The sequence below is a fragment of the Bombina bombina genome, chromosome 5, assembly GCF_027579735.1.
Source record: "Bombina bombina isolate aBomBom1 chromosome 5, aBomBom1.pri, whole genome shotgun sequence".
In the NCBI taxonomy this organism is placed as follows: Eukaryota; Metazoa; Chordata; class Amphibia; order Anura; family Bombinatoridae; genus Bombina; species Bombina bombina.
In genome coordinates this window covers 12,474,136-12,499,709 of record NC_069503.1, presented here as the reverse complement: position 1 = coordinate 12,499,709, position 25,574 = coordinate 12,474,136, and the positions used below count along the sequence as shown (strand labels likewise).

Genomic DNA, 25,574 nt, shown 5'->3' with positions numbered 1-25,574 from the left:
AGTAATGAATGAAGCCGTGGACTCTCCTCGTATTAGATGGAAACACTATAGCTGTAAATATGTAAAAACACTATAGCTGTAAATACATAAAAATGCTATAGCTGTAAATAGGTAAATACATAAAAACACTATAGCTGTAAATATGTAAAAACACTATAGCTGTAAATACATAAAAACACTATAGCTGTAAATATGTAAAAACATTATAGCTGTAAATACATAAAAAGCCTATAGCTGTAAATATGTAAAAACACTATAGCTGTAAATACAAAAAAACACTATAGCTGTAAATATGTAAAAACAATATAAGCTGTAAATACATAAAAACACTATAGCTGTAAATACATAAAAACACTATAGCTGTATATAGGTAAAACCACTCTAGCTGTAAATACATAAAACACTATAGCTGTAAATACATAAAAACACTATAGCTGTATATAGGTAAAAACACTATAGCTGTAAATACATAAAAACAGAATTTATGCTTACCTGATAAATTACTTTCTCTTACGGTGTATCCAGTCCACGGTTTCATCCTTACTTGTGGGATATTCTCAATCCCTACAGGAAGTGGCAAAGAGAGCACACAGCAAAGCTGTCCATATAGCTCCCCTCAGGCTCCGCCCCCCCAGTCATTCGACCGACGGTTAGGAGAAAAAGGAGAACCATAGGGTGCAGTGGTGACTGTAGTTATTTGTAAAAATTAAATTTGAACCTGACCGAATTATCAGGGCGGGCCGTGGACTGGATACACCGTAAGAGAAAGTAATTTATCAGGTAAGCATAAATTCTGTTTTCTCTTACTTGGTGTATCCAGTCCACGGTTTCATCCTTACTTGTGGGATACCAATACCAAAGCTTTAGGACACGGATGAAGGGAGGGAACAAGTCAGGTAACCTAAACGGAAGGCACCACTGCTTGTAAAACCTTTCTCCCAAAAATAGCCTCCGAAGAAGCAAAAGTATCGAATTTGTAAAATTTGGCGAATGTATGCAGTGAAGACCAAGTTGCTGCCTTACAAATCTGTTCAACAGAAGCCTCATTCTTGAAAGCCCATGTGGAAGCCACAGCTCTGGTGGAATGAGCTGTAATTCGTTCAGGAGGCTGCTGTCCAGCAGTCTCATAAGCCAATCGGATGATGCTTTTCAGCCAGAAGGAAAGAGAGGTAGCAGTCGCTTTCTGACCTCTCCTCTTACCAGAATAGACAACAAACAAGGATGATGTTTGTCTGAAATCTTTAGTTGCTTTTAAATAGAATTTTAAAGCACGAACCACGTCAAGATTGTGTAAAAGTCGTTCCTTCTTAGAAACTGGATTAGGACACAGAGAAGGAACAATGATTTCCTGGTTAATATTCTTATTAGAAACCACCTTTGGAAGGAAACCAGGTTTGGTATGCAAAACAACCTTATCTGCATGGAACACCAGATAGGGTGAATTACACTGCAAAGCAGACAATTCAGAAACTCTTCGAGCAGAAGAAATGGCTACTAAAAACAAAACTTTCCAAGATAATAACTTAATATCTATGGAATGCAAAGGTTCAAACGGAACCCCTTGAAGAACTGAAAGAACTAAATTTAGACTCCATGGAGGAGCCACAGGCTTGAAAACAGGCTTGATTCTAACTAGGGCCTGTGCAAACACCTGAACGTCTGGTACAGCTGCCAGACGCTTATGTAACAGGATAGACAGAGCAGATATCTGTCCCTTTAAGGAACTAGCTGACAGACCATTCTCCAATCCTTCTTGGAGAAAAGACAATATCCTAGGAATCCTAACCTTACTCCACGAGTAACCCTTGGATTCACACCAACAAAGATATTTTCGCCATATCTTATGGTAAATTTTCCTGGTGACAGGCTTTCTGGCCTGTATCAGAGTATCTATAACTGATTCAGAGAAACCACGCTTAGCTAGGATTAAGCGTTCAATCTCCAAGCAGTCAGTTGCAGAGAAACTAGATTTGGATGCTTGAAAGGACCTTGAATTAGAAGATCCTGCCTTGATGGCAGTTTCCATGGTGGGACCGATGACATGTCCACTAGGTCTGCATACCAAGCCCTGCGTGGCCACGCAGGTGCTATCAAAATTACCAAAGCCTTCTCCTGTTTGATTCCGCCTTGGGATCCCTGGATCTGGATCCGTAAAGGGGAAGTTTGGTGTTCTGACGGGACGCCATCAGATCCAATTCTGGAATGCCCCATAGCTGGGTCAGCTGAGCAAAAACCTCTGGGTGGAGTTCCCACTCCCCCGGATGGAAAGTCTGACGACTTAGAAAATCCGCCTCCCAGTTGTCTACCCCTGGGATGTGAATTGCAGATAGATGGCAGGAGTGATCCTCCGCCCATTTGATGATCTTGGATACTTCCTTCATCGCTAGGGAACTCTTTGTTCCTCCCTGATGATTGATGTACACTACAGTCGTGATGTTGTCCGACTGAAATCTGATGAATTTGGCCTCCGCTAGCTGAGGCCACGCCTGGAGCGTATTGAATATCGCTCTCAGTTCCAAAATGTTTATCGGGAGAAGAGATTCTTCCCGAGACCATAGACCCTGAGCTTTCAGGGAGTCCAAGACCGCACCCCAGCCTAACAGACTGGCATCGGTCGTGACAATGATCCACTCCGGTCTGCGGAAACTCATTCCCTGAGACAGGTGATCCTGAGACAACCACCAGAGAAGAGAGTCTCTGGTTTTCTGGTCCATTTGTATTTGAGGAGACAAATCTGCATAATCCCCATTCCACTGTTTGAGCATGCACAGTTGCAGTGGTCTGAGATGAATTCGGGCAAAAGGGACTACGTCCATTGCTGCAACCATTAAACCGATTACCTCCATGCACTGAGCCACAGAAGGCCGAGGAACGGAATGAAGAACTCGGCAAGTATTCAACAGTTTTGACTTCCTGACCTCTGTCAGAAAAATTTTCATTTCTACCGAGTCTATTAGTGTTCCCAGGAAAGGAACCCTTGTGAGCGGGGACAGAGAACTCTTTTCTACGTTCACTTTCCACCCGTGAGACCTTAGAAAGGCCAGGACAATGTCCGTATGAGCCTTGGCTCTGTGAAAAGATGATGCCTGTATTAAGATGTCATCTAGGTAAGGTGCTACTGCAATGCCCCGCGGTCTTAGTACCGCCAGAAGGGACCCCAACACCTTTGTGAAAATTCTGGGAGCGGTGGCCAACCCAAAAGGAAGGGCCACGAACTGGTAATGTTTGTCCAGAAAGGCGAACCTTAGGAACTGATGGTGATCTTTGTGGATAGGAATATGTAGGTACGCATCCTTTAGATCCACGATAGTCATATATTGACCTTCCTGGATCATCGGCAAGATTGTCCGAATGGTTTCCATCTTGAAAGACGGAACTCTGAGGAATTTGTTTAGAATTTTTAGATCCAGGATTGGCCTGAAAGTTCCTTCCTTTTTGGGAACTACAAACAGGTTTGAGTAGAAGCCCAGTCCTTGTTCTGCAATTGGAACTGGGTGAATCACTCCCATTTTTAGAAGATCTTCTACACAGCGTAAGAACGCCTGTTTCTTTGTTTGGTCTGAAGACAAACGAGAAATGTGGAACCTTCCCCTTGGGGGAGAATCCTTGAATTCTAGAAGATACCCCTGAGCAACTATTTCTAAAGCCCAGGGATCTGGAACATCTCTTGCCCAAGCCTGAGCAAAGAGAGAAAGTCTGCCCCCTACTAGATCCGGTCCCGGATCGGAGGCTACCCCTTCATGCTGTCTTGGTAGCAGGAGCAGGCTTCTTGGCCTGTTTACCCTTATTCCAGCCCTGCAAGGGTTTCCAGGTTGCTTTGGGCTGTGAAGCGTTATCTTGCTTTGCGGCAGCAGAGGTTGCAGCAGGTCCGCTCCTGAAGTTGCGAAAGGAGCGGAAATTAGCCTTGTTTTTGGCCTTAAACTGCCTATCTTGTGGAAGGGCATGGCCCTTTCCCCCAGTGATATCCGAAATAATTTCCTTCAGTTCTGGGCCGAATAGGGTCTTCCCCTTGAAAGGAATATTTAACAGTTTCGTTTTGGACGACACATCCGCCAACCACGATTTGAGCCAAAGCGCTCTTCGCGCCATGATGGCAAAACCTGAGTTTTTCGCCGCTAACTTAGCTAGTTGGAAAGCGGCATCAGTGATAAAAGAATTAGCCAGATTTAAAGCATGAATTCTATCCATGACCTCGTCATATGAAGTCTCCCTCTGGAGCGACTCCTCCAGAGCCTCAAACCAAAATGCCGCTGCAGTAGTTACCGGAATAATGCAGGCAATTGGTTGAAGCAGAAAACCTTGCTGAACAAAAATTTTCTTCAGCAATCCTTCCAATTTTTTATCCATAGGATCTTTGGAAGCACAACTGTCCTCTATTGGTATAGTTGTACGCTTAGCAAGTGTTGAAACAGCTCCCTCTACCTTAGGGACCGTCTGCCACGCGTCCCGCCTGGGGTCGTTTATGGGGAACATTTTCTTAAAGATAGGGGGGGGAACAAAGGGTACACCTGGTCTCTCCCACTCCCTAGTCACAATATCCGCCACCCTCTTTGGGATCGGAAATGCCTCAGTGTATACAGGGACCTCTAAAAACCTGTCCATTTTACACAATTTTTCTGGGACCACCATGGGGTCACAATCATCCAGCGTAGCTAAAACCTCCTTAAGCAGGACGCGGAGGTGTTCCAGCTTAAATTTAAACGCTAAGGAATCTGACTCTGCCCGCTGAGAAACTTTTCCTGTGTCAGAAATTTCTCCTTCAGACAGACCGTCCCTCACTGCTAATTCTGAGTGTTGTGAGGGTACTACAGATAACTCATCCAAAGCTTCTGATTGCTCATCCTCTGTATTTAAAACTGAGCTATCGCGCTTTTTTGGAAAAATGGGCAGTTTAGATAAAAATGCTGCAAGATAATTATCCATTACTGCTGCTAATTGTTGTAAGGTAATAGGGGCCAATGCGCTAGAGGTACTAGGCATCTCTTGCGCGGGCGTAACTGGTGTCGACACATGGGGAGAGGAAGAAGGACTATCCTCATTACCCTCCGTTAAAGAATCATCTTGGGCTACATTTTTAAGTTTCACTGCATGGTCTTTAAAATGCTTAGATGTTTTAGCACACTTAAAACACAAATGCAATGGGGGTACCGCCATGGCTTTTAAACATAAAGAACAAGGTCTATCTGAAGACTCAGACATGTTTGACAGACTTAGATAGCACTACAATACAGTAAAATTCACTTTTTGAAAAAACTTTACTGTGCCTTTAAATAATAAAAAGCACCCACTTTTTTACCAAATCACCAAAAAACATCCGATCTTTATGAAATTTTCACCACATGATCCCAATGCTTTGAAATGATTGCACACAAATTTTCAAGTTAATTAACCCCTTATTGCCCAAACCGGAGCCAATTGAAGTAAACTACCGGTTTAACACACTATAGCACGGTGCCACAGTCTTTGCTGTGGCCCTACCTTCCTTTTGGGTTATTTGTAGAAGAATATAAGCCTCCCTGAAGTCCTCCTGCACTCTCAGGACTCTACACGTGAAGCTGCATGAAGATGCCTTGCAAAACAACTGCGCAACTGAGGCGCGAAAATGAGGCCCCCTCCCTCTACATTCCGGAGTTATGGGGCCTTCCTGAATCAGAATAGGTGTCTTACAATATTCCAGGCGTAATAAAAACCCCAAAAGTGTTCTCAACGTCTAAAACATTTGAACAAATATAAGATTACCCTAATAAAGTAATCGATTTAGCCCATCACAGTGTCTACCAGTATTTTAGCCCTTAACTGAAGCCATCCTTCTATACTGCGTCTCAGAAAATGGCTTACCTTCCCACATGGGGATTTCTATCAGTCTTCTAGCATTACCGGGTCTTGTTAGAAAAAGTGACTGAGCATACCTTAAGCAGTTAAGCCTGCAAACTGTTCCCCCCAACTGAAGTTCTCCGGTACTCAACAGTCCTGTGTGGGAACAGCAGTGGATTTTAGTTACAACATGCTAAAATCTTTTTCCTCTCAGCAGAAATCTTCATCACTTTCTGCCTCCGAGTAAATAGTACAAACCGGCACTATTTTAAAATAACAAACTCTTGATTGAAGAAATAAAAACTACAAATCTAACACCACATACTCTTTACCCTCCCGTGGAGATGCTACTTGTTAGAGCGGCAAAGAGAATGACTGGGGGGGGGGCGGAGCCTGAGGGGAGCTATATGGACAGCTTTGCTGTGTGCTCTCTTTGCCACTTCCTGTAGGGATTGAGAATATCCCACAAGTAAGGATGAAACCGTGGACTGGATACACCAAGTAAAAGAAAACACTATAGCTATAAATACGTAAAAGCACTAAAGTTGTATATACATAAAAACACTATAGCTCATGATGCATATTAATATTCACAGATGTAAAATGATTATGAGAAATTGCGAATTATGATACAGGATATTTTCTTTCCCTATCCCATTGCCCTTTTTAGGTGTAACCTCTCCATTTCCCTTTCGCCTCCCTGCTCCTTTATTTGTATTTCTTTTATTGTCCAAGTATGTTAATTCATGACAAAAACTGTGGGTTCTCTTCGTAATACAAAAGTGTATTTCTTTGAAAATGTTTAATTGTTAACAGCACTATAGTGAAACTTTCTTACCCAATAAAAAAAGATTTAAATTATAAAAAAAACACTACAGCTGTAAATACATAAAAACACTATAGCTGTAAATACATAAAAACACTATAGCTGTAAATAGGTAAAAACACTATGGGCCAAATTACAAGTGGAGCGCAAAATATAGTTTTTGTGAGGGCGATATTTGTGATCCTCTTTGTAATACCAGTGCATATTCGTGCTGGTATTACAAGTTAGATGACCTAGCGTTCGCATTGCTTCCATAGGCTCCAATGGGAGCCTTGTTCTCATGCCGTTGGTCACGACATGAGAACCTAGTGCAATGAAGGGGGTAAGTCGCACAGCAATAGGCAGCAAATTTAAATATATATATATATATATGTGTGTGTTTATATGTGTATATAGAGCTTGAAAAGAGAAAATCCACGCTTGGGTATGTTGAATAAAAAAGCAGTATCTTTATTGGACAATTTTTAAAAACTTGACATAGCCGCCATTAGAAAGGAATGTGAAAAGGGAGCGTAGCATATACAGATTACGTGTTTCGCGAAACTCCCGTACTCATAGCCTATTACACGCATGCTCTAGACTCTTTAAAAACCATTAAAAACCCTTTGATTGGTTCTTGAGCAGCGCTACTTAACCTTCAACACCTGTATTAGACAGAATATTTAACCTTGGGGCACTTTTTGAAAATTAACCCGAGATCTGATCTGGTTAATTTTCAGAGCGCTAATTGCTACCACAAGCTCGCAACAACACATAAAAATATGTGTATATAATTAAAACATGGAAGGGGACTGCACTCTCAGACTGGACTGGGTACATATCCGATGACCCTGCAACACGGTCAGCCCTGGGTGCTCAATAGCACTCTCAGGAAGCTGTACTGTACCCAGAGTCACAGGCAGTTAATCCCAGACAGGTCATGGGATGTGTACACAGTCCATTCTGAGAGTGCAGTCCCCTTCCGTGTCCCCTTCCGTGTTTTGTATATGTCTAGGGTGATTACATAAGTCTGTGAACCCTGACTTGTTCCCAGTTTGTTTGACTGAGAGCTGGTATTTGTATGGTTGTATTAGGGACCCAGGTTTTGGAAGGGACCTTGATGTGGTACCTGGGCTTGTCCCATTTGGCCAGATGCGGTAATTAACTCTTCCAGTTTTGCTTTTAATCTTAGCTGAGAGCTTGTAAGTTAGTGCTGGAATTTCTCTGTGTGTTGTATGTATATAAGCAGATACATTCTATATTTATATATTTTTTGCAGTTATTTTATTAAAATTATTAAAAAAATAAAGATGCTACTATCTTTATTTTATTTTTTAAATTAGCACTCCACTTGTAATCTGGCCCTATAGCTGTTAATAGGTGAAAACACTATTGCTGTAAATACATAAAAACACTATCGCTGTAAATACATAAAAACACTATCGCTGTAAATACATAAAAACACTATAGCTGTAAATACATAAAAACACTATAGCTGTAAATAGGTAAAAATACATAAAAACACTATAGCTGTAAATACATAAAAACACTATAGCTGTAAATAGGTAAAAATACATAAAAACACTATAGCTGTAAATACATAAAAACACTATAGCTGTAAATACATAAAAACACTTTAGCTGTAAATAGGTAAAAATACATAAAACACTATAGCTGTAAATACATAAACATACATAAAAACACTATAGCTGTAAATACATGCAACGTGACTTAAAAGGGACGGTCTACTCCAAAATTGTTATTGTTAAGATACAGTAGATAATCCCTTTATTACCCATTCCCCAGTTTTGCATAACCAACATGGTTTATATTAATACACTTATTAACTCTGTGATTACCTTGTATCTAAGCCTCTGCAGACTGCCCCCTTAGCTCAGTGCTTTTGACAGACATGCAGTTTAGCCAATCAGTGCTCCACAGGAGTGAGCACAATGTTATCTATATGACACATGTGAATAAGCACTGTCTAACTGTGAAAAACGGTCAAATTGCTCTAAAGGACGCGGTTTTCAACAGTTTAGAAATCAGTTTGAGCCTAACTAGATTTAGCTTATCAAAATTACCACCAAGAGAACAAAGCAAATTTGATGATAAAAGTAAATTTGTTTAAAATTGCATGCCCTATCTTAATCATGAAGGTTTTATTTTGACTAGACTGTCCCTTTAATCATTGAAAATATTTAAGAGACTTTTTATATGAGCCAATAATCATTAGCAGGAAGTATTCCTCAGCTGATAAGCATTAGCAGGAAGTACCTCTCAGCCAATGAGCATTAGCAGGAAGTACCCATCAGCCAATGAGCATTAGCAGGAAGTACCCATCAGCCAATAAGCATTAGCAGGAAGTACCTCTCAGCCAATAAGCATTAGCAGGAAGTACCTACAAACTCAGACTGTTTTATTAATTTAAAATGCCATTTTCTCAAGCAAGGACAATTTTTACTGTGTTTAACTGCCGATCTTTCATAAGGAAAATGTTTCAGTACAGTGACTCTTTAAGATACAAGACCATGTGTAAGGACTTGCACCGGTTCATACTTACAGTTCAGGGCCACATTGGACAGCCCCTGGAACACAGCAATCCCCACCCCCAGGATCTCATTCTGCTGACTCGACTTATCAACTTCTGAAGAGTAAAGACTAAATAGGCACAAGACACAAAATGTCAGTATATAGAACTAGCTATTCAACATGCAAAACAAAATAACACAGCAAACTAGCAAAGCTAGCAGTGTTACAGAGTCAGCAAGAGGAGCTAGTAGTGTTACAGAGTCAGCAAGAGGAGCAAGCAGTGTTACAGAGTCAGCAAGAGGAGCAAGCAATGTTACAGAGTCAGCAAGAGGAGCTAGTAGTGTTACAGAGTCAGCAAGAGTAACTAGAAGTGTTACAGAGTCAGCAAGAGGAGCTAGTAGTGTTACAGAGTCAGCAAGAGGAGCAAGCAGTGTTACAGAGTCAGCAAGAGGAGCTAGTAGTGTTACAGAGTCAGCAAGAGTAACTAGTAGTGTTACAGAGTCAGCAAGAGGAGCTAGTAGTGTTACAGAGTCAGCAAGAGGAGCAAGCAGTGTTACAGAGTCAGCAAGAGGAGCTAGTAGTGTTACAGAGTCAGCAAGAGGAGCTAGTAGTGTTACAGAGTCAGCAAGAGGAGCAAGCAGTGTTACAGAGTCAGCAAGAGGAGCTAGTAGTGTTACAGAGTCAGCAAGAGGAGCTAGTAGTGTTACAGAGTCAGCAAGAGGAGCTAGCAGTGTTACAGAGTCAGCAAGAGGAGCTAGCAGTGTTACAGAGTCAGCAAGAGGAGCTAGTAGTGTTACAGAGTCAGCAAGAGGAGCAAGTAGTGTTACAGAGTCAGCAAGAGGAGCAAGCAGTGTTACAGAGTCAGCAAGAGGAGCAAGCAGTGTTACAGAGTCAGCAAGAGGAGCAAGCAGTGTTACAGAGTCAGCAAGAGGAGCAAGCAGTGTTACAGAGTCAGCAAGAGGAGCTAGCAGTGTTACAGAGTCAGCAAGAGGAGCAAGCAGTGTTACAGTCAGCAAGAGGAGCAAGCAGTGTTACAGAGTCAGCAAGAGGAACTAGTAGTGTTACAGAATCAGTAAGAGGAACTAGTAGTGTTACAGAGTCAGCAAGAGGAACTAGTAGTGTTACAGAGTCAGCAAGAGGAGCTAGTAGTGTTACAGAGTCAGCAAGAGGAACTAGTAGTGTTACAAAGTCAGCAAGAGTAACTAGCAGTGTTACAGAGTCAGCAAGAGGAGCTAGCAGTGTTACAGAGTCAGCAAGAGGAGCTAGTAGTGTTACAGAGTCAGCAAGAGGAGCAAGCAGTGTTACAGTCAGCAAGAGGAGCAAGCAGTGTTACAGAGTCAGCAAGAGGAACTAGTAGTGTTACAGAATCAGCAAGAGGAACTAGTAGTGTTACAGAGTCAGCAAGAGGAACTAGTGGTGTTACAGAGTCAGCAAGAGGAGCTAGTAGTGTTACAGAGTCAGCAAGAGGAGCAAGCAATGTTACAGAGTCAGCAAGAGGAGCTAGTAGTGTTACAGAGTCAGCAAGAGTAACTAGAAGTGTTACAGAGTCAGCAAGAGGAGCTAGTAGTGTTACAGAGTCAGCAAGAGGAGCTAGTAGTGTTACAGAGTCAGCAAGAGGAGCTAGTAGTGTTACAGAGTCAGCAAGAGGAACTAGTAGTGTTACAAAGTCAGCAAGAGTAACTAGCAGTGTTACAGAGTCAGCAAGAGGAGCTAGCAGTGTTACAGAGTCAGCAAGAGGAGCTAGTAGTGTTACAGAGTCAGCAAGAGGAGCAAGCAGTGTTACAGTCAGCAAGAGGAGCAAGCAGTGTTACAGAGTCAGCAAGAGGAACTAGTAGTGTTACAGAATCAGCAAGAGGAACTAGTAGTGTTACAGAGTCAGCAAGAGGAGCTAGTAGTGTTACAGAGTCAGCAAGAGGAGCAAGCAGTGTTACAGAGTCAGCAAGAGGAGCTAGTAGTGTTACAGAGTCAGCAAGAGGAGCTAGTAGTGTTACAGAGTCAGCAAGAGGAGCTAGCAGTGTTACAGAGTCAGCAAGAGGAACTAGTAGTGTTACAGAGTCAGCAAGAGGAGCAAGCAGTGTTACAGAGTCAGCAAGAGGAGCTAGTAGTGTTACAGAGTCAGCAAGAGGAGCAAGCAGTGTTACAGAATCAGCAAGAGGAACTAGCAGTGTTACAGAGTCAGCAAGAGGAGCTAGCAGTGTTACAGAGTCAGCAAGAGGAGCTAGTAGTGTTACAGAGTCAGCAAGAGGAGCAAGCAGTGTTACAGTCAGCAAGAGGAGCAAGCAGTGTTACAGAGTCAGCAAGAGGAACTAGTAGTGTTACAGAATCAGCAAGAGAAACTAGTAGTGTTACAGAGTCAGCAAGAGGAACTAGTAGTGTTACAGAGTCAGCAAGAGGAGCTAGTAGTGTTACAGAGTCAGCAAGAGGAGCAAGCAGTGTTACAGAGTCAGCAAGAGGAGCTAGTAGTGTTACAGAGTCAGCAAGCGGAGCTAGTAGTGTTACAGAGTCAGCAAGAGGAGCTAGTAGTGTTACAGAGTCAGCAAGAGGAGCTAGCAGTGTTACAGAGTCAGCAAGAGGAGATAGCAGTGTTACAGAGTCAGCAAGAGGAGCTAGTAGTGTTACAGAGTCAGCAAGAGGAGCTAGCAGTGTTACAGAGTCAGCAAGCGGAGCTAGTAGTGTTACAGAGTCAGCAAGAGGAGCTAGTAGTGTTACAGAGTCAGCAAGAGGAGCTAGCAGTGTTACAGAGTCAGCAAGAGGAGATAGCAGTGTTACAGAGTCAGCAAGAGGAGCTAGTAGTGTTACAGAGTCAGCAAGAGGAGCTAGCAGTGTTACAGAGTCAGCAAGAGGAGCTAGTAGTGTTACAGAGTCAGCAAGAGGAGCAAGCAGTGTTACAGTCAGCAAGAGGAGCAAGCAGTGTTACAGAGTCAGCAAGAGGAACTAGTAGTGTTACAGAATCAGCAAGAGGAACTAGTAGTGTTACAGAGTCAGCAAGAGGAGCTAGTAGTGTTACAGAGTCAGCAAGAGGAGCAAGCAGTGTTACAGAGTCAGCAAGAGGAGCTAGTAGTGTTACAGAGTCAGCAAGAGGAGCTAGTAGTGTTACAGAGTCAGCAAGAGGAGCTAGCAGTGTTACAGAGTCAGCAAGAGGAACTAGTAGTGTTACAGAGTCAGCAAGAGGAGCAAGCAGTGTTACAGAGTCAGCAAGAGGAGCTAGTAGTGTTACAGAGTCAGCAAGAGGAGCAAGCAGTGTTACAGTCAGCAAGAGGAGCAAGCAGTGTTACAGAATCAGCAAGAGTAACTAGCAGTGTTACAGAGTCAGCAAGAGGAGCTAGCAGTGTTACAGAGTCAGCAAGAGGAGCTAGTAGTGTTACAGAGTCAGCAAGAGGAGCAAGCAGTGTTACAGTCAGCAAGAGGAGCAAGCAGTGTTACAGAGTCAGCAAGAGGAACTAGTAGTGTTACAGAATCAGCAAGAGGAGCTAGCAGTGTTACAGAGTCAGCAAGAGGAGCTAGTAGTGTTACAGAGTCAGCAAGAGGAGCAAGCAGTGTTACAGTCAGCAAGAGGAGCAAGCAGTGTTACAGAGTCAGCAAGAGGAACTAGTAGTGTTACAGAATCAGCAAGAGGAACTAGTAGTGTTACAGAGTCAGCAAGAGGAACTAGTAGTGTTACAGAGTCAGCAAGAGGAGCTAGTAGTGTTACAGAGTCAGCAAGAGGAGCAAGCAGTGTTACAGAGTCAGCAAGAGGAGCTAGTAGTGTTACAGAGTCAGCAAGCGGAGCTAGTAGTGTTACAGAGTCAGCAAGAGGAGCTAGTAGTGTTACAGAGTCAGCAAGAGGAGCTAGCAGTGTTACAGAGTCAGCAAGAGGAGCTAGTAGTGTTACAGAGTCAGCAAGAGGAGCTAGCAGTGTTACAGAGTCAGCAAGAGGAGCTAGTAGTGTTACAGAGTCAGCAAGAGGAGCAAGCAGTGTTACAGTCAGCAAGAGGAGCAAGCAGTGTTACAGAGTCAGCAAGAGGAGCTAGTAGTGTTACAGAGTCAGCAAGAGGAGCAAGCAGTGTTACAGTCAGCAAGAGGAGCTAGCAGTGTTACAGTCAGCAAGAGGAGCTAGCAGTGTTACAGAGTCAGCAAGAGGAACTAGTAGTGTTACAGAATCAGCAAGAGGAACTAGTAGTGTTACAAAGTCAGCAAGAGTAACTAGCAGTGTTACAGAGTCAGCAAGAGGAACTAGCAGTGTTACAGAGTCAGCAAGAGGAGCTAGCAGTGTTACAGAGTCAGCAAGAGGAGTAAGCAGTGTTACAGAGCCAGCAAGAGGAGCTAGTAGTGTTACAGAGTCAGCAAGAGGAGCAAGCAATGTTACAGAGTCAGCAAGAGGAGCAAGCAGTGTTACAGAGTCAGCAAGAGGAGCTAGTAGCGTTACAGAGTCAGCAAGAGTAACTAGCAGTGTTACACAGTCAGCAAGAGGAACTAGCAGTGTTACAGAGTCAGCAAGAGGAACTAGTAGTTTTACAGAGTCAGCAAGAGGAACTAGTAGTTTTACAGAGTCAGCAAGAGGAACTAGTAGTGTTGCAGAGTCAGCAAGAGGAGCTAGTAGTGTTACAGAGTCAGCAAGAGTAACTAGCAGTGTTACACAGTCAGCAAGAGGAACTAGCAGTGTTACACAGTCAGCAAGAGGAACTAGCAGTGTTACAGAGTCAGCAAGAGGAACTAGTAGTTTTACAGAGTCAGCAAGAGGAGCTAGCAGTGTTACAGTCAGCAAGAGGAGCAAGCAGTGTTACAGAGTCAGCAAGAGGAACTAGTAGTGTTACAGAATCAGTAAGAGGAACTAGTAGTGTTACAGAGTCAGCAAGAGGAACTAGTAGTGTTACAGAGTCAGCAAGAGGAGCTAGTAGTGTTACAGAGTCAGCAAGAGGAACTAGTAGTGTTACAAAGTCAGCAAGAGTAACTAGCAGTGTTACAGAGTCAGCAAGAGGAGCTAGCAGTGTTACAGAGTCAGCAAGAGGAGCTAGTAGTGTTACAGAGTCAGCAAGAGGAGCAAGCAGTGTTACAGTCAGCAAGAGGAGCAAGCAGTGTTACAGAGTCAGCAAGAGGAACTAGTAGTGTTACAGAATCAGCAAGAGGAACTAGTAGTGTTACAGAGTCAGCAAGAGGAACTAGTGGTGTTACAGAGTCAGCAAGAGGAGCTAGTAGTGTTACAGAGTCAGCAAGAGGAGCAAGCAATGTTACAGAGTCAGCAAGAGGAGCTAGTAGTGTTACAGAGTCAGCAAGAGTAACTAGAAGTGTTACAGAGTCAGCAAGAGGAGCTAGTAGTGTTACAGAGTCAGCAAGAGGAGCTAGTAGTGTTACAGAGTCAGCAAGAGGAACTAGTAGTGTTACAAAGTCAGCAAGAGTAACTAGCAGTGTTACAGAGTCAGCAAGAGGAGCTAGCAGTGTTACAGAGTCAGCAAGAGGAGCTAGTAGTGTTACAGAGTCAGCAAGAGGAGCAAGCAGTGTTACAGTCAGCAAGAGGAGCAAGCAGTGTTACAGAGTCAGCAAGAGGAACTAGTAGTGTTACAGAATCAGCAAGAGGAACTAGTAGTGTTACAGAGTCAGCAAGAGGAGCTAGTAGTGTTACAGAGTCAGCAAGAGGAGCAAGCAGTGTTACAGAGTCAGCAAGAGGAGCTAGTAGTGTTACAGAGTCAGCAAGAGGAGCTAGTAGTGTTACAGAGTCAGCAAGAGGAGCTAGCAGTGTTACAGAGTCAGCAAGAGGAACTAGTAGTGTTACAGAGTCAGCAAGAGGAGCAAGCAGTGTTACAGAGTCAGCAAGAGGAGCTAGTAGTGTTACAGAGTCAGCAAGAGGAGCAAGCAGTGTTACAGTCAGCAAGAGGAGCAAGCAGTGTTACAGAATCAGCAAGAGTAACTAGCAGTGTTACAGAGTCAGCAAGAGGAGCTAGCAGTGTTACAGAGTCAGCAAGAGGAGCTAGTAGTGTTACAGAGTCAGCAAGAGGAGCAAGCAGTGTTACAGTCAGCAAGAGGAGCAAGCAGTGTTACAGAGTCAGCAAGAGGAACTAGTAGTGTTACAGAATTAGCAAGAGGAACTAGTAGTGTTACAGAGTCAGCAAGAGGAACTAGTAGTGTTACAGAGTCAGCAAGAGGAGCTAGTAGTGTTACAGAGTCAGCAAGAGGAGCAAGCAGTGTTACAGAGTCAGCAAGAGGAGCTAGTAGTGTTACAGAGTCAGCAAGCGGAGCTAGTAGTGTTACAGAGTCAGCAAGAGGAGCTAGTAGTGTTACAGAGTCAGCAAGAGGAGCTAGCAGTGTTACAGAGTCAGCAAGAGGAGCTAGCAGTGTTACAGAGTCAGCAAGAGGAGCTAGTAGTGTTACAGAGTCAGCAAGAGGAGCTAGCAGTGTTACAGAGTCAGCAAGAGGAGCTAGTAGTGTTACAGAGTCAGCAAGAGGAGCAAGCAGTGTTACAGTCAGCAAGAGGAGCAAGCAGTGTTACAGAGTCAGCAAGAGGAACTAGTAGTGTTACAGAATCAGCAAGAGGAACTAGTAGTGTTACAGAGTCAGCAAGAGGAACTAGTAGTGTTACAGAGTCAGCAAGAGGAGCTAGTAGTGTTACAGAGTCAGCAAGAGGAGCAAGCAGTGTTACAGAGTCAGCAAGAGGAGCTAGTAGTGTTACAGAGTCAGCAAGAGGAGCTAGTAGTGTTACAGAGTCAGCAAGAGGAGCAAGCAGTGTTACAGTCAGCAAGAGGAGCTAGCAGTGTTACAGTCAGCAAGAGGAGCTAGCAGTGTTACAGAGTCAGCAAGAGGAACTAGTAGTGTTACAGAATCAGCAAGAGGAACTAGTAGTGTTACAAAGTCAGCAAGAGTAACTAGCAGTGTTACAGAGTCAGCAAGAGGAACTAGCAGTGTTACAGAGTCAGCAAGAGGAGCTAGCAGTGTTACAGAGTCAGCAAGAGGAGTAAGCAGTGTTACAGAGCCAGCAAGAGGAGCTAGTAGTGTTACAGAGTCAGCAAGAGGAGCAAGCAATGTTACAGAGTCAGCAAGAGGAGCAAGCAGTGTTACAGAGTCAGCAAGAGGAGCTAGTAGTGTTACAGAGTCAGCAAGAGTAACTAGCAGTGTTACAGAGTCAGCAAGAGGAACTAGTAGTTTTACAGAGTCAGCAAGAGGAACTAGTAGTGTTACAGAGTCAGCAAGAGGAGCTAGTAGTGTTACAGAGTCAGCAAGAGTAACTAGCAGTGTTACACAGTCAGCAAGAGGAACTAGCAGTGTTACACAGTCAGCAAGAGGAACTAGCAGTGTTACAGAGTCAGCAAGAGGAACTAGTAGTTTTACAGAGTCAGCAAGAGGAGCTAGTAGTGTTACAGAGTCAGCAAGAGGAGCTAGTAGTGTTACAGAGTCAGCAAGAGGAGCAAGCAGTGTTACAGAGTCAGCAAGAGGAGCTAGTAGTGTTACAGAGTCAGCAAGAGGAGAAAGCAGTGTTACAGAGTCAGCAAGAGGAGCTAGTAGTGTTACAGAGTCAGCAAGAGTAACTAGTAGTGTTACAGAGTCAGCAAGATGAGCAAGCAGTGTTACAGTCAGCAAGAGGAGCAAGCAGTGTTACAGAGTCAGCAAGAGGAACTAGTAGTGTTACAGAGTCAGCAAGAGGAACTAGTAGTGTTACAGAGTCAGCAAGAGGAGCAAGCAGTGTTACAGAGTCAGCAAGAGGAACTAGTAGTGTTACAGAGTCAGCAAGATGAGCAAGCAGTGTTACAGTCAGCAAGAGGAGCAAGCAGTGTTACAGAGTCAGCAAGAGGAACTAGTAGTGTTACAGAGTCAGCAAGAGGAGCAAGCAGTGTTACAGAGTCAGCAAGAGGAACTAGTAGTGTTACAAAGTCAGCAAGAGGAACTAGCAGTGTTACAGAGTCAGCAAGAGGAACTAGTAGTGTTACAGAGTCAGCAAGAGGAGCTAGTAATGTTACAGAGTCAGCAAGAGTAACTAGTAGTGTTACAGAGTCAGCAAGAGGAACTAGTAGTGTTACAGAGTCAGCAAGAGGAGCAAGCAGTGTAAGAGACACAGAAGGAGAAGAGAGATGTAGATAATTTAGATAGGCTGCAGAGAGACAGCAAGAGGTGTGAGCAAGGGTAACAGAGCAGTGAGGTTGGAAAAAGAGTCCATGTATAAAATTAGCCAACAGAAAATGATGGAAGACTGCGTATAACTACATACGTCTGAAAATGTTTTTGGTTATGTCTATATGCACGTATAAGCTTTCACATAGCAGTGCGAGCCCATATACAGCAGTGGAAACCCACACATGGGAGTGTATGCAAGATGTTTGCTTGTGTCATTAAGTCCATTGCTGTGTGCGATACTCACTCAACCTCTCGACTTTCCATGGCGAATGCTCTGACAGTACGCACATTACCTAAAGCTTCATCCGCCAAACCAGTGGCTCTGGCAACCTGGGGGAACAGGATACAGAATAGGACGCGATGTACAGGAGTGTAAGGTATGGAATAGGAAGCAATGTACAGGAGTGTAAGGTACGGAATAGGAAGCAATGTACAGGAGTGTAAGGTACGGAACAGGAAGCAATGTACAGGAGTGTAAGGTACGGAATAGGAAGCAATGTACAGGAGTGTAAGGTACAGTATAGGAAGTGATGTACAGGAGTGTATGGTACAGTACAGGAAGTGATGTACAGGGTTGTAAGGTACAGTATAGGAAGTGATGTACAGGAGTGTAAGGTACAGAATAGGAAGTGATGTAAAGGATTGTAAGGTACAGTACAGGAAGTGATGTACAGGGTTGTAAGGTACAGTATAGAAAGCGATGTACAGGAGTGTAAGGTACAGTACAGGAAGTGATGTACAGGAGTGTAAGGTACTGAATAGGAAGTGATGTACAGGAGTGTAAGGTACAGAATAGGAAGCGATGTACAGGAGTGTAAGGTACAGTATAGGAAGTGATGTACAGTTGTGGCAAACCTCGCCACTTATGAACTATGCAGGAATTGTTATTTAGGCTAATGGTTAAAATGTATGTTAAACTGTATGTTACTGTTTAAACTCCCTGCTGTTTCAGTTGGGAAACCCCTTGTAGGGGAGACTGTTTTTAAAAAGTGTTTGTTTTTCCGGTTGAAGAAAAAGTTGTTGTTGACTCCCAAGCTATGTGTCGTCTAGTTCTTGGTGGAAAGGGGTTATTATTACAATTACCAAGAGTAGTTATTTGCTTATCTCTGCTTACCAAAAAGATGATATTACAGATCCTACTGCCTCTCTGCTACAATTACCAAGAGTAGTTACTTGCTTGTCTCTGTCTACCCAAAAGATATTACAGATCCTACTGCCTCTCTGCTACAATTACCAAGAGTAGTTACTTGCTTGTCTCTGCCTACCCAAAAGATATTACAGATCCTACTGCCTCTCTGCTACAATTACCAAGAGTAGTTACTTGCTTGTCTCTGCCTACCCAAAAGATATTACAGATCCTACTGCCTCTCTGCTACAATTGGTGGCAAGCGACGGGATTCAAACCGCACAGCAAGTCGTAGGACATGTGATGTATATGAACGGATGGTGAATGGGGACAGATTATACCAGACTAAAAAGAGAACTGCATTGAAGGAATTACTGGAGGCGAGAGGAATTATTGCCAGCAATAAAACCAAAGCAGGGCTGATTGCAGAGCTCATGGAGGGTAGCAGGTACGGCCGTACCCATGGCGAACAACGAAACCGAATTCCAAAAAGAGATGCGGACCCGGTTGGCATTTTTTCCCTCTACCCCATTCGGAGGAGCTCCTGACACGGACATCAGCAGACGTACAGGAATACTTGATGGTGACCCGACAAACCACCCCGAGACCCGGAGAGGGGCTACCAGTACACTCCAGTGCTGGTACAGGGAAAGCTAAGATTCCCTACCACGCATTCAAGGATCATACCGACACGGAGGATATCGATGGGTACCTACAGGACTTTGAGCGATTATGCCAACTGCATAATATTAGTACCGCTGACCAAGTTCCCCTACTGGCTGGCAAGTTATCCGGGCGGGCTGCTGAAGCCTACCGCACCATACCAGATGAGGACAGCAGGGACTACCAGAAGGTAAAACAGGCCATCCTGACTAGGTATGACTAGGTATGCTATTACCTCGGAGGCATACCGACAGGAGTGTAAGGTACTGAATAGGAAGTGATGTACAGGAGTGTAAGGTACTGAATAGGAAGTGATGTAAAGGAGTGTAAGGTACAGAATAGAAAGTGATGTACAGGAGTGTAAGGTACTGAATAGGAAGTGATGTACAGGAGTGTAAGGTACTGAATAGGAAGTGATTACAGGAGTGTAAGGTACAGTATAGGAAGTGATGTACAGGAGTGTAAGGTACTGAATAGGAAGTGATGTACAGGAGTGTAAGGTACTGAATAGGAAGTGATGTACAGGAGTGTAAGGTACAGTATAGGAAGTGATGTACAGGAGTGTAAGGTACAGTATAGGAAGTGATGTAAAGGAGTGTAAGGTGCAGAATAGGAAGTGATGTACAGGAGTGTAAGGTACAGTATAGGAAGTGATGTACAGGAGTGTAAGGTACAGTATAGGAAGTGATGTAAAGGAGTGTAAGGTGCAGAATAGGAAGTGATGTACAGGAGTGTAAGGTACAGTATAGGAAGTGATGTAAAGGAGTGTAAGGTGCAGAATAGAAAGTGATGTACAGGAGTGTAAGGTACAATATAGGAAGTGATGTACAGGAGTGTAAGGTACAGAATAGGAAGTGATTACAGGAGTGTAAGGTACTGAATAGGAAGCGATGTACAGGAGTGTAAGGTACAGTATAGGAAGTGATGTACAGGAGTGTAAGGTACAGTATAGGAAGTGATGTACAGGAGTGTAAGGTACAGTATAGGAAGTGCTGTACAGGAGTGTAAGGTACAGAATAGGAAGTGATTAAAGGAGTGTAAGGTACAGTATAGGAAGTGATGTACAGGAGTGTAAGGTACTGTATAGGAAGTGTTATACAGGAGTGTAAGGTACTGAATAGGAAGTGATGTACAGGAGTGTAAGGTACGGAATAGGAAGTGATTTACAGGAGTGTAAGGTAAAGTATAGGAAGTGATGTACAGGAGTGTAAGGTACAGTATAGGAAGTGATGTACAGGAGTGTAAGGTACAGTATAGGAAGTGATGTACAGGAGTGTAAGGTACTGAATAGGAAGTGATGTACAGGAGTGTAAGGTACTGTATAGGAAGTGTTATACAGGAGTGTAAGGTACTGAATAGGAAGTGATGTACAGGAGTGTAAGGTACGGAATAGGAAGTGATTTACAGGAGTGTAAGGTACTGTATAGGAAGTGTTATACAGGAGTGTAAGGTACTGAATAGGAAGTGATGTACAGGAGTGTAAGGTACGGAATAGGAAGTGATTTACAGGAGTGTAAGGTAAAGTATAGGAAGTGATGTACAGGAGTGTAAGGTACAGTATAGGAAGTGATGTACAGGAGTGTAAGGTACAGTATAGGAAGTGATGTACAGGAGTGTAAGGTACTGAATAGGAAGTGATGTACAGGAGTGTAAGGTACAGTATAGGAAGTGATGTACAGGAGTGTAAGGTACAGTATAGGAAGTGATGTACAGGAGTGTAAGGTACAGTATAGGAAGTGATGTACAGGAGTGTAAGGTACAGTATAGGAAGTGATGTACAGGAGTGTAAGGTACAGTATAGAAAGCGATGTACAGGAGTGTAAGGTACAGTATAGGAAGTGATGTACAGGAGTGTAAGGTACAGTACAGGAAGCGATGTACAGGAGTGTAAGGTACAGTACAGGAAGTGATGTACAGGAGTGTAAGGTACTGAATAGGAAGTGATGTACAGGAGTGTAAGGTACAGAATAGGAAGTGATGTACAGGAGTGTAAGGTACAGTATAGGAAGTGATGTACAGTTGTGGCAAACCTCGCCACTTATGAACTATGCAGGAATTGTTATTTAGGCTAATGGTTAAAATGTATGTTAAACTGTATGTTACTGTTTAAACTCCCTGCTGTTTCAGTTGGGAAACCCCTTGTAGGGGAGACTGTTTTTAAAAAGTGTTTGTTTTTCCGGTTGAAGAAAAAGTTGTTGTTGACTCCCAAGCTATGTGTCGTCTAGTTCTTGGTGGAAAGGGGTTATTATTACAATTACCAAGAGTAGTTATTTGCTTATCTCTGCTTACCAAAAAGATGATATTACAGATCCTACTGCCTCTCTGCTACAATTACCAAGAGTAGTTACTTGCTTGTCTCTGTCTACCCAAAAGATATTACAGATCCTACTGCCTCTCTGCTACAATTACCAAGAGTAGTTACTTGCTTGTCTCTGCCTACCCAAAAGATATTACAGATCCTACTGCCTCTCTGCTACAATTACCAAGAGTAGTTACTTGCTTGTCTCTGCCTACCCAAAAGATATTACAGATCCTACTGCCTCTCCGCTACAATTGGTGGCAAGCGACGGGATTCAAACCGCACAGCAAGTCGTAGGACATGTGATGTATATGAACGGATGGTGAATGGGGACAGATTATACCAGACTAAAAAGAGAACTGCATTGAAGGAATTACTGGAGGCGAGAGGAATTATTGCCAGCAATAAAACCAAAGCAGGGCTGATTGCAGAGCTCATGGAGGGTAGCAGGTACGGCCGTACCCATGGCGAACAACGAAACCGAATTCCAAAAAGAGATGCGGACCCGGTTTGCTTTTTTTCCCTCTACCCCATTCGGAGGAGCTCCTGACACGGACATCAGCAGACGTACAGGAATACTTGATGGTGACCCGACAAACCACCCCGAGACCCGGAGAGGGGCTACCAGTACACTCCAGTGCTGGTACAGGGAAAGCTAAGATTCCCTACCACGCATTCAAGGATCATACCGACACGGAGGATATCGATGGGTACCTACAGGACTTTGAGCGATTATGCCAACTGCATAATATTAGTACCGCTGACCAAGTTCCCCTACTGGCTGGCAAGTTATCCGGGCGGGCTGCTGAAGCCTACCGCACCATACCAGATGAGGACAGCAGGGACTACCAGAAGGTAAAACAGGCCATCCTGACTAGGTATGACTAGGTATGCTATTACCTCGGAGGCATACCGACAGGAGTGTAAGGTACTGAATAGGAAGTGATGTACAGGAGTGTAAGGTACTGAATAGGAAGTGATGTAAAGGAGTGTAAGGTACAGAATAGAAAGTGATGTACAGGAGTGTAAGGTACTGAATAGGAAGTGATGTACAGGAGTGTAAGGTACTGAATAGGAAGTGATTACAGGAGTGTAAGGTACAGTATAGGAAGTGATGTACAGGAGTGTAAGGTACTGAATAGGAAGTGATGTACAGGAGTGTAAGGTACTGAATAGGAATTGATGTACAGGAGTGTAAGGTACAGTATAGGAAGTGATGTACAGGAGTGTAAGGTACAGTATAGGAAGTGATGTAAAGGAGTGTAAGGTGCAGAATAGGAAGTGATGTACAGGAGTGTAAGGTACAGTATAGGAAGTGATGTACAGGAGTGTAAGGTACAGTATAGGAAGTGATGTAAAGGAGTGTAAGGTGCAGAATAGGAAGTGATGTACAGGAGTGTAAGGTACAGTATAGGAAGTGATGTAAAGGAGTGTAAGGTGCAGAATAGAAAGTGATGTACAGGAGTGTAAGGTACAATATAGGAAGTGATGTACAGGAGTGTAAGGTACAGAATAGGAAGTGATTACAGGAGTGTAAGGTACTGAATAGGAAGCGATGTACAGGAGTGTAAGGTACAGTATAGGAAGTGATGTACAGGAGTGTAAGGTACAGTATAGGAAGTGATGTACAGGAGTGTAAGGTACAGTATAGGAAGTGCTGTACAGGAGTGTAAGGTACAGAATAGGAAGTGATTAAAGGAGTGTAAGGTACAGTATAGGAAGTGATGTACAGGAGTGTAAGGTACTGTATAGGAAGTGTTATACAGGAGTGTAAGGTACTGAATAGGAAGTGATGTACAGGAGTGTAAGGTACGGAATAGGAAGTGATTTACAGGAGTGTAAGGTAAAGTATAGGAAGTGATGTACAGGAGTGTAAGGTACAGTATAGGAAGTGATGTACAGGAGTGTAAGGTACTGAATAGGAAGTGATGTACAGGAGTGTAAGGTACAGTATAGGAAGTGATGTACAGGAGTGTAAGGTACTGTATAGGAAGTGTTATACAGGAGTGTAAGGTACTGAATAGGAAGTGATGTACAGGAGTGTAAGGTACGGAATAGGAAGTGATTTACAGGAGTGTAAGGTAAAGTATAGGAAGTGATGTACAGGAGTGTAAGGTACAGTATAGGAAGTGATGTACAGGAGTGTAAGGTACAGTATAGGAAGTGATGTACAGGAGTGTAAGGTACTGAATAGGAAGTGATGTACAGGAGTGTAAGGTACAGTATAGGAAGTGATGTACAGGAGTGTAAGGTACAGTATAGGAAGTGATGTACAGGAGTGTAAGGTACAGTATAGGAAGTGATGTACAGGAGTGTAAGGTACAGTATAGAAAGCGATGTACAGGAGTGTAAGGTACAGTATAGGAAGTGATGTACAGGAGTGTAAGGTACAGTACAGGAAGCGATGTAGAGGAGTGTAAGGTACAGTACAGGAAGTGATGTACAGGAGTGTAAGGTACTGAATAGGAAGTGATGTACAGGAGTGTAAGGTACAGAATAGGAAGCGATGTACAGGAGTGTAAGGTACAGTATAGGAAGTGATGTACAGTTGTGGCAAACCTCGCCACTTATGAACTATGCAGGAATTGTTATTTAGGCTAATGGTTAAAATGTATGTTAAACTGTATGTTACTGTTTAAACTCCCTGCTGTTTCAGTTGGGAAACCCCTTGTAGGGGAGACTGTTTTTAAAAAGTGTTTGTTTTTCCGGTTGAAGAAAAAGTTGTTGTTGACTCCCAAGCTATGTGTCGTCTAGTTCTTGGTGGAAAGGGGTTATTATTACAATTACCAAGAGTAGTTATTTGCTTGTCTCTGTCTACCCAAAAGATATTACAGATCCTACTGCCTCTCTGCTACAATTACCAAGAGTAGTTACTTGCTTGTCTCTGTCTACCCAAAAGATATTACAGATCCTACTGCCTCTCTGCTACAATTACCAAGAGTAGTTACTTGCTTGTCTCTGCCTACCCAAAAGATATTACAGATCCTACTGCCTGTGTACAAAAAATATTTCACTTGTTTTTATTGCTCTTGAAAAAGACGCTTGAGCGTTGAAACGCGTAGAGCTAAAATAAACCTTTTTATCTCTTACATTGGGAATCAGTTTTTCCTGTGACAAGCCGGACTTTCTACTTTGTATAAGTAAGTTACTACTTGATTTTCAACCTAAGTTATTACCTTACTGCTGATGGGGTTTTAATCCTTTTCCAGCCCAGCTGATAATACCTTTGAAAATCACCTGTTGTTCCTTTGGAGAGAGACACACCTTAGAAGCAGGACTCACATTACTAAAGGAGTGAGTATATTGCACATTATTTTGTCGGATTTAACTTGCACATCAAGCCTATTTCTATCTATCACTAGAAATTAACTATACAGCAAGACCAGCGCCATCCATTTCGTTTTGTCTAGATCCTACTGCCTCTCTGCTACAATTACCAAGAGTAGTTACTTGCTTGTCTCTGCCTACCCAAAAGATATTACAGATCCTACTGCCTCTCTGCTACAATTGGTGGCAAGCGACGGGATTCAAACCGCACAGCAAGTCGTAGGACATGTGATGTATATGAATGGATGGTGAATGGGGACAGATTATACCAGACTAAAAAGAGAACTGCATTGAAGGAATTACTGGAGGCGAGAGGAATTATTGCCAGCAATAAAACCAAAGCAAGGCTGATTGCAGAGCTCATGGAGGGTAGCAGGTACGGCCGTACCCATGGCGAACAACGAAACCGAATTCCAAAAAGAGATGCGGACCCGGTTGGCTTTTTTTCCCTCTACCCCATTCGTAGGAGCTTCTGACACGGACATCAGCAGACGTACAGGAATACTTGATGGTGACCCGACAAACCACCCCGAGACCCGGAGAGGGGCTACCAGTACACTCCAGTGCTGGTACAGGGAAAGCTAAGATTCCCTACCACGCATTCAAGGATCATATCGACACGAGGATATCGATGGGTACCTACAGGACTTTGAGCGATTATGCCAACTGCATAATATTAGTACCGCTGACCAAGTTCCCCTACTGGCTGGCAAGTTATCCGGGCGGGCTGCTGAAGCCTACCGCACCATACGAGATGAGGACAGCAGGGACTACCAGAAGGTAAAACAGGCCATCCTGACTAGGTATGCTATTACCTCGGAGGCATACCGACAGCGGTTCCGAGACCTGAAGAAGCTGGAGAAAGATACCCACACTGAGTGGGCGCATCGGCTAACCAGGGCCGCTAAAGGCTGGTTGCAGGCAGCCCA

The 25,574-nt window shown here is 43.4% G+C and overlaps 1 protein-coding gene across 1 annotated transcript in view; it reads right to left on the bottom strand.

Moving 5' to 3' along the window:
* LOC128659669 (mitochondrial potassium channel ATP-binding subunit-like) overlaps positions 1-25,574 on the bottom strand; it is a 343,891-nt gene that overhangs the window by 186,595 nt on the left and 131,722 nt on the right. The window contains exons 7-8 of the mRNA XM_053713238.1: positions 17,475-17,560; positions 9,183-9,280 (exon numbers count right to left, since the gene is read on the bottom strand). Of these exons, the coding sequence (XP_053569213.1) occupies positions 9,183-9,280; positions 17,475-17,560 (184 nt within the window). The remainder of the gene's footprint in view (positions 1-9,182; positions 9,281-17,474; positions 17,561-25,574) is intronic.